We start from the raw sequence: 8672 nt of genomic DNA, 5'->3' as shown, positions 1-8672 counted from the left end.
ATGTGGCTAAATTGCGTTGTGCTGTAAATGTGGAATGAATGCTGGATTTTTGAAGACTCAATATGAAAATAGGAATAAAATATTTCACTAATAATTTTATATAGATTGCATGTTGAGTGACAGTATTTTGAAAATTTGGGTTAAATAAAATGTATCCTTAAAATTCCACCTGTTCCTTTTTACTTTAAAAAATATGGCTACTAGAAAATTTAAAATTTCATATGTGTTTTCTCTTTCATTGGATAGAACTAATAGAGATTTTAGAGCATAGCTGGACTCAGCCCCCTTTTAGCCAACGCTCCTGTAGACATTTTCTGAAACAGTTGGATTCTTGTGGTCTAGAACATACTAGTATTGATGGTTTGGTTCATTCTGCCAGTATCTTGTGCTGACCATATCCCAGGCACTTTAAGTGTTCATAACCAGAAAGATGCTGTCTTTATTCATGGAAATTACAAGTTAAGAATGAGATTAGTTGTCAATAGTCCAAGTTCTCTTTATAGTAAAATTTGAAAAGCATTGGATTGGTTTAAAGTGGAAGGAAAATTTAACAGCAACAGAGACTTTTGTCAAATAAAAATTAGAGAAATGATACTTGTTATAGAGAATGTTGAGATTGATGATGGCCATGAGTATATACCTTCAGCTTTTTGAGTAGGGATTGTTTTTGTAATGATTTTTTTCACGTTAATTCATTTCTAAATCAGAATAATAAAGAAGTGCTTGTTAATGCAGTTGTTGATCATACTACTTGAATGTGTGTACATTTGCTAACTCTTACGAACTTTTTTGTAGTTGATGCAATGAAGAGAGTTGAAGAGATCAAACAGAAACGCCAAGCTAAATTTATAATGAACAGGTATGAATATTTATGTGGAGTAACTTTTGGAAAGTAATTACTAGTAGATATTAGAGGCATTCTTTTTTTTTTTTTTTTAATTTTTTATTTTGACCTAACTTCAGACTTACCAAAAACTTCCAGGAATAATATGAAGAACTCTTGTATATTCTGCTAGCATTTTACATTTACTTTATCCCTGTCACAACGTATTGAAGACCGTAACGCTTTTTTCTTCTAAGTATACTTAAGTGTATGTAACCTAAAAATAACATTCTTTTAAACACAGTGTGGTTATCTATCAGTCAGGAAATTAACATTGATGTAATACTATTATATAATCTATGAACTTTGTTTAGACCTCACCAGTTTTTCTGATTACGTCCATAGCAACAGAAAGTCCTTCATATTTCTTCAGGCTCCTTTAATCTGGACAGTTTCTCATCTTTCTTTATTTTACATGACAGTGATAGTTTTGAAGACTATAGGTCAAGTTATTGTATAGAATGTTGTTCAATTTGAGTTTGTCTGATATCTTCCTCATTAAATTTTGGTTAGGCACCTTTGGCAGGGATGTCACAGAAATGATGGCCTATCCTTCTCATGCATCATATCGGGAAGCACATGATGTCACCTTGCTGGTGATGTTAACTTTGATCATTTGATTAAGGTGATGTCTGTTAGGTTTCTCCACTGGAAGGTTACTATTTTGTTTTCCTTATAATCAGTATATATCTTGGGGGAGATACATAGAGATTCAATAAAGAGCCTATTACTCCTCAAACTTGTACCTACTGGTTTTGGTTTTCATTAGAGTCTTGCCTGAATCAGTTAATACTATTGTTGTGATTGTTGCCAAATGGTGGTTTTTCTAATTCCATCATTTCTTCTACATTTTTTAGTTGATTTTCTCATGTAAGAAAGAACTTTCCCTTTTCCATCAATTTCAAGATTTATTCCTTTACTCATACTACATCTGTCTGTATTCATGGATTCATATGGTATACATTGGATTATAATTCTTTATTGTCATTATTTATTTTGATGTTCTAAGTGGCCCAAGTTTGGCCTGTGGGAGTTCCTTCAGGCAGACTGTTATGTCATTTTGACAGTTCTCCTCATTCTTTGAGTGCATTCATGTTTCATAGCTGACAAGATGTTTCCTCTTCCCCAGCTTGGAATCAGCTATTTTTTTCAGAGCAGGACCATTAGCTTTTAAATTAATCGCTATGGAATATGTCATGGAAAAGAAGCATGTGCCAGCAGCTTTGTGGCTTAAAAATTTTAAAGCATTTCAGAAAAATGTTTGAGGACTAGTCTGTTAGCATTTCTATTGAATATCATGTGTTTTGTGCTCTTTTAATTACCCAGTGGTTTTTTAAAAATTATATAACAGAGACTTATCTATTTGAGGAGAAAAGATCTAGGCACTGTAACGGTTAAAGGTTGTTTTATGTAGTAGAGTACTACTTCTTTTCTTTTCTTTTCTTTTCTTTTCTTTTCTTTTCTTTTCTTTACTTTTCTTTTTTGAGACTGAGTCTTGCTCTGTTGCCCAGGCTGGAGTGCAGTGGCGCCATCTTGGCTCACTGCAGGCTCCGCTTCCCAGGTTCATGCCATTCTCCTGCCTCAGCCTCCCGAGTAGCTGGGACTACAGGCGCCCGCCACCACGCCTGGCTAATTTTTTGTATTTTTAGTAGAGACGGGGTTTCACCATGTTAGCCAGGATAGTCTCGATCTCCTGACCTCATGATCCACCCGCCATGGCCTCTCAAAGTGCTGGGATTACAGGTGTGAGCCACTGTGCACAGCCAAGTGCTACTTCTTTTCATGAATCACATCCTTCATTTACTCAGCAAATATATATTGAGCTCCCATTCTGTGCCAGTCTTCAGTACAAAGAATGAATGCATGAACAAGTGTTGTGGTAGGGTAGGAATCCTATTTTGAGCTAATTACGAACTAGAAAACCACTTTGAGTTTGAGTTGTTAGGGAAGAAAATGTACATTTGTGAGGGCTTAACAGGTGACCTTACCTTAGATTTGGGAATAAATGTAAGGTATATATCTCTTTTAGGTTATGTTCACCACTTGCCATTTGGGAATAATGTGAGAGAACTGAGAGGCTCTTTGTTCACTTGGTGTTGATGCTCCTGCTGGATGGGGGGTGTTGTGGGGAGAAGAAAGGGGAGTGAACAGAAGGGCAGCCATCATATTTCCATTCCCCATCTGTGGGGCTAACTGAAGTAACAAAATTTAGAAGCTGTATTGTGAATTGATGCCGCTTAAAGCAGTGTTAGTAACTGAAATTTTGGCTTTAATGTGTTTTGTTGTAGATTGAAGAAAAATAAAGAGCTGCAGAAAGTTCAGGATATCAAAGAAGTCAAGCAAAACATCCATCTTATCCGGGCCCCTCTTGCAGGTAAGTACTGCATTGCACAGGAGTTTTCTGCTTTAAGAAGAAAAATGAAAAATCTAGATTTTTGTGGTCTGTGTATTTGGGTACCAACTAACCTTGTGTAGTTTTTCCTTTAAATATTATCTTAAATATAGTAAGTTTATGATATGTTTTGGTCTATTCAAATAGAGTTTATTCAGTGTATTTCCCAGTTGTAATCTATTTATATGGTGTTTCTTTTTTCCCTTCATTGAATTCTGTGTTCCATATCTCCCCAAGTTAAGCAAAATGATTTGAGTAATAGTTTTGTAGATGATTTTTGTCTCACACTTGTATTGATTAAAGGACAATGTTTTATATTAGCATTTCTCAAACTTTGGTATGAGAATTACCAACTTGGGGAACTTAGTATAAATACATAGGCCGAGGCTCTTTGAGTCTGGGCCACTGTTCAGTAGCGTTCCAGGTGATTCTGATACTAAAATTTGGACTGCTGTTTCTTTTACTCAGCTAATACCAAGTACAGTCTCTTATGCAATTTACTTAGGTAGGTCACTTAAAGGGAAAAAAATCTTAGTAAAGATCAAATTCTGTAAGCACATGTTGAGTACATTTGTGTAAATCTACTTGTATTATTTTTGTACCGAATTTTATTAAAGTAGACAAAATTCTGGAGCATTTGTTTCACATATGCATGATAACAAACTGATAGTCAAAAAGCACCAGAAAGGAACCATTGTTATCTAATTTTTTAGGTAATCCTCTTTGAGGTAGATAGAACAGTGTTAAGAGCAGGGACCTTGGATCCAGATGGCCGGAGTTCACATGCCAGTGCTTTGACTTACATGACTTTCTAGTTGAGTGACCTTCAGCAAGTTAATCTGTCTTGGAGCCTCAGTTTTCACATATTTAAAATGGGGGGTTGTTATGAGGGTGAAACGAGCAAATGTAGGCAGAATGTTTATTTGATGCATGGCATATCGTAAGACCTATGTTAGTTTAGCTGTTATTAAATTTCTTAGGAATGGCTTATATTACTTTAAAACATGCAGGATCCTTTATAAAGTGTTGATGTGAATTCTGTAAGGCCACATTGAATTAAGTTGTTTATTTTTCACTTTTTTTTATTAAAGGCAAATGGAAGCAGTTGGAAGAGAAAATGGTACAGCAGTTACAAGAGGATGTGGACATGGAAGATGCTCCTTAAAAATCTCTAACCATTTCTTTTGTGTACATTTGAAAATACCCTTTGGATACTTGGAACTGCTAAAGTATCTTATTTTTTACATAAGGTCACTTAAATGAAAAGTGATTAAAATACATCTTTCCTACATTGCCTTCTACATAACATCAGATATTACGGATGTTAGATTGCATCTCAGTGTTAAATCTTCACTGATAGATGTACTTAAGTAAATCATGAAAATTCTACTTATAACTATAGAAGTGAATTATGGATGTAAAATGGTTATGCCATTTGGATAAGGGCACTAGGCAGCATTTGTATAGTAACTAATGGCAAAAATTCATGGCTAGTGATGTATAAAATAAAATATTCTTTGCAGTAAAATATTCCCTTTGTTAATGTTATAGAAGGGGGGGATACAAAAAGGAACTAACAATTTGTATGGCAGTATCAGATATTATTTTTGTTTTAGTATTTCCTGTTTTGGTTTATTTGTATCTTAGAAGAGCATAATGACATGGTTTGATGAAATCTAAATTATGCTGGACTGTTTTGACCTGGTTTAACTCTTCTGATAGGTAGCTGTGGATGTTGGGGATGAGAACTGAATAATCTTTGCCTGGAGTGACACTACACTCTAGAATTTCCACTTTGGAGAATACTCATTTCTCACTTGTGATTGCTGGTAGAAAAAACTTTATTTTTCTAGCCCAGCAATGATCTAGAAGCAGAGGAATCCCAGCGCCTTTTAAAAGTTATTATGTGGTTTTCTTTTAAAAAGCTCCTGATTTTGGAAGGTAGAATTTATGGGTACAACATATGTTCATTATTTGTACGTAAAATAAAACCATTTAAAAAGTAATGTGATATTTATTATCTAAAGGCACTAAACAAAGATGTGAAGTATTGATTATCTGGAAGAAGAAATCTTCCTCTACACATCCCATTTAAGTAGGAGATACATTTAATTAAAGAGAAATAGATATTTAATGTTTCTGTGTTTTTACATTGTTTACAATTTTAAGTATGTTAAAGATAGTAACTATCAGTTTGCATAATTTTTTCTTTCTAGGGTAGAATGTAGAAACAATTACTAATTCTTAGCCTTACATAATTATAAAGTAATGGCTCATTTTTTATTTCAGTATGAGATAGTAAAACTAAAGCTGTAGACCAGTGCCTGGACCAAGTGTTAGGAGAGCTGAGTTCCAGTGTGGTTTTGCCTGGGTATTTTTATTTGTAAACAATATTATTGATTGAAGATTAGGGGAAATGAAATGATTCATGTGAGGAAAGACATTTGTAAAGTTTCTTGAGTTTTTACTACATACCATATTCATTTTTTAAAGAAATACACATTTTAAAAGTTACATTTTATTAGGAAACAAGTGTCCTACACTGCCAGTGAAGGAGCAAGCTGCCGGTGCCTTGCAACCATCAATTTGGGGGAAATTGGGCTGAACTGAAGAGCTGATGTTGTATCTTACGTTTAGCATCCAAACAGTTTTCTTCCTTTTCATGATTTCATAGAATTTTGAGAACCCAGATCTCATTCTAAACTATATGGATACAAATGCCATAATTTTTTTTTTCTTTTTTTTTTTTTCATCCCACCATAACCCTTGAAGCCTGTTTGGATCACTTCCCATGAAAATGTTGTCTGAGAGGTTGTTATGGTATCATACTTTTAGGCTACTTTGTTTCAGTTTGTTTGGTAGAGGCCTGTGCTGAGTAGTAGTGAAACAAAGCAAAATGTTTACTAAGGGGAACTGTTTTTTTCTTTTTTCTTTTTTTTTGAGGCGGTCTGACTGTGTTGCACAGACTGGAGTGCAGTGGCCTGATCTTGGCTTAACTGCAACTCCTGCTTTCCTGGCTCAAGCCATCCTCCCACCTCATCCTCCCACCTCATCCTCCCGAGTAGCTGGTACTAAGGCTTGCTCCACCTTGCCTAGCTGATTTTTGTCTTATTTATTTATTTATTTTCATAGAGACAGGGTTTCACCATATTGCCCAGGTTGGAACAATATAGGATTGGAAATCATGGGAAGGAATATCCTTAACACATACACCTTACAATACCTTGTTAGAATATAGAAAAACTATTTTTAAAAATTCTTATTTCTTAAAAATAGAAACCTTACGAAGAAATTTATCTTGTGGATAAACTTCTGTATCTATAAGAGTTTGAGAAGAGTTTAGAAGAGGAAGTATAGAAGAGTTTGAGTTCAGAAGAGTTTGAGAAGATTGGCCTATTTCACAATATCTCATGAAGCAGATAGCATTATTCCCATTTAAATATATAGGTAGAAAAATTTTAGGACTAGGTAACCTGTTCCTTTACCACAGAACTAGAAGATCAAGGTGTTAGTGATTTGTGTTTATACATGTCTGTTTCCCTGCCTTTATGTAGGATTTTATCCAGAGCCTCGTATAGCAAGTCTTCACAAGCCCAGGTAACAGCTAAGAGAGTGACACTCAACTTGACTGTGACTTGGTTTCTTCATCTGAAAAATGAAGATAATAACAGGACCAATCCTGGAATTCTTTGCAAGGATTCAGTCAGTTAATACATGTAAAATACTTAAAGGCCACCATCATAGTAAGCTAGTGTTAAAATGTTAGCTATTAGGATTGGTTGTGTGTGGCCACACAAAACTTAACAACAGCAGTGGGATTTGACTTGGGAGAAGGGTGGAGACTGTTAAGGTTTGGGGGTGACTGTGGCTAAATTGAGTGAAATCCACTTAACAAAAACAAGGACATGTATGGTTTAAAGTGTCAATTTTAGCCTTTAAGTCAGCCAGAAAGTTCTCTTATTAAGAAGAGTATCTCATTGCGTCAGCATTTTCTGTTGTGAAGAGTGGGAAAGGGAAATACGTTTTTGGTTCCTCCTAGTTTGAAAAAATGAATAGTTTCCTGTAATCTTAAGGGATAATTTAAGTGACTAAGGGAAGTTATTTTTCCCTCTGCCCTTTAATTTACATTTTAAATGGAGATCTGGAAAAAGACATCAGACTTTAATTGCTCACAGCTTAATGTAAATTTCTCATATCCAGTGAAGAGTTTTGTGTAAAAGTTAACATGGCAGCTTGCTGAATTGTGTTGAAAAGACAAGGGGAAAAACATCAACGTTAAACACCTAAAATAAAAACTAAATTTCAAGGACTCTGGAAGGATTTCCCAGTCTATATTCCTTTATTACTATGTTGTAGGATTGAACAGGAGATCCACAAATTATACCTTGCATGTCTTCATGTGATTTGAATCGTTTCTACAAAAGGGGAAATGACCTCTTCTGAAGAATGTACTCCTTATGCTAAATAAGAGTCTACCTTCTGGTGCTATAGGATGACCTCTGATTTAAGCTCTCCTGTTTTAATCTTAATCAACTGAAGCTAGCATGTGGGAAAGGTGATTCCTCTGCCACATGATCTTCCCCGGGGTGCCAGTTACCTGGTCTCTTTCTTTAGCCTCTCATTGACTCTGTGTCTCCCTATGATCCTGCTAATAAGTTCCTTTTTGTCTTAACTGGAAGGCATCCTCCAACATACCCAGGTAATGCATTTCTGTCATAATTTCGAAGAATGCGGGGACTGTTTCCTATCCCAGGCATGGGTATTGGGTACCAGGACCATAGAAGGTGCTCAGTAAATGTCAACTAAATGGAAAATGAGTGTGTTTTCCCCTGTAGTGAACATATGCTAGGTTTACATTAGTCTATTTTAAAAATAACCAGTAATTTGAAAGATACAAAGAATAAATTAACAACAGAGAGATATACCAAGAACAGAAGCAGCCTGTGTGACTCTGACATTAATGAAATCTGCGCCGTTGGGAAGGCTTGCTGGGGAGCAGTGCTGGCTTTAGGGCTACATATCTGATTTTGCTGCTTAGATCATTATTGAATGGTAGTAAAACAAAGCTGCATTTCTGGGTCTGGCTGGAGCATTCATATGTCGAGGAATCCCAGGAAAGACAGCATGAGCTGTTTTTTTTGGCAAGTTTCTTAAAGAACTTTTGTCTGGAACTTGCTTCGTTGATGGAAAAGGTCCTTTACTTCCATAGCCAGAGTATAAAATTAGAAATAAGGAGAACGAATTAGGGAGAATCTGTTGAAACAGATTTTTTTTCTTCAAGACAAAAATATAGGACATTGGCTCCTTAGTATTGTAAGAATCTCTTTGTTTTCAGAATGCCAACTGTTACATACTTGTTTAGTATAATATATTCTAGGAAGTGTCTATACATTTGGT

General features: G+C 35.3%; 1 protein-coding gene across 1 annotated transcript in view; it reads left to right on the top strand.

The window, feature by feature from the left end:
- Positions 1-5281, top strand: part of LOC111531032 (probable ribosome biogenesis protein RLP24) — a gene marked incomplete at its 5' end in the record, with an annotated part of 10391 nt that extends 5110 nt beyond the window's left edge. The window contains 3 exons of the mRNA XM_026448709.1: positions 796-859; positions 3172-3257; positions 4367-5281. Coding sequence (XP_026304494.1) covers positions 796-859; positions 3172-3257; positions 4367-4440 — 224 coding nt within the window. The remainder of the gene's footprint in view (positions 1-795; positions 860-3171; positions 3258-4366) is intronic.
- Positions 5282-8672: the final 3391 nt, after the last annotated feature.

This window comes from Piliocolobus tephrosceles, unplaced genomic scaffold, assembly GCF_002776525.5.
Source record: "Piliocolobus tephrosceles isolate RC106 unplaced genomic scaffold, ASM277652v3 unscaffolded_407, whole genome shotgun sequence".
NCBI classification, from domain to species: Eukaryota; Metazoa; Chordata; class Mammalia; order Primates; family Cercopithecidae; genus Piliocolobus; species Piliocolobus tephrosceles.
This window is presented reverse-complemented; position numbering and strand designations above follow the sequence as displayed.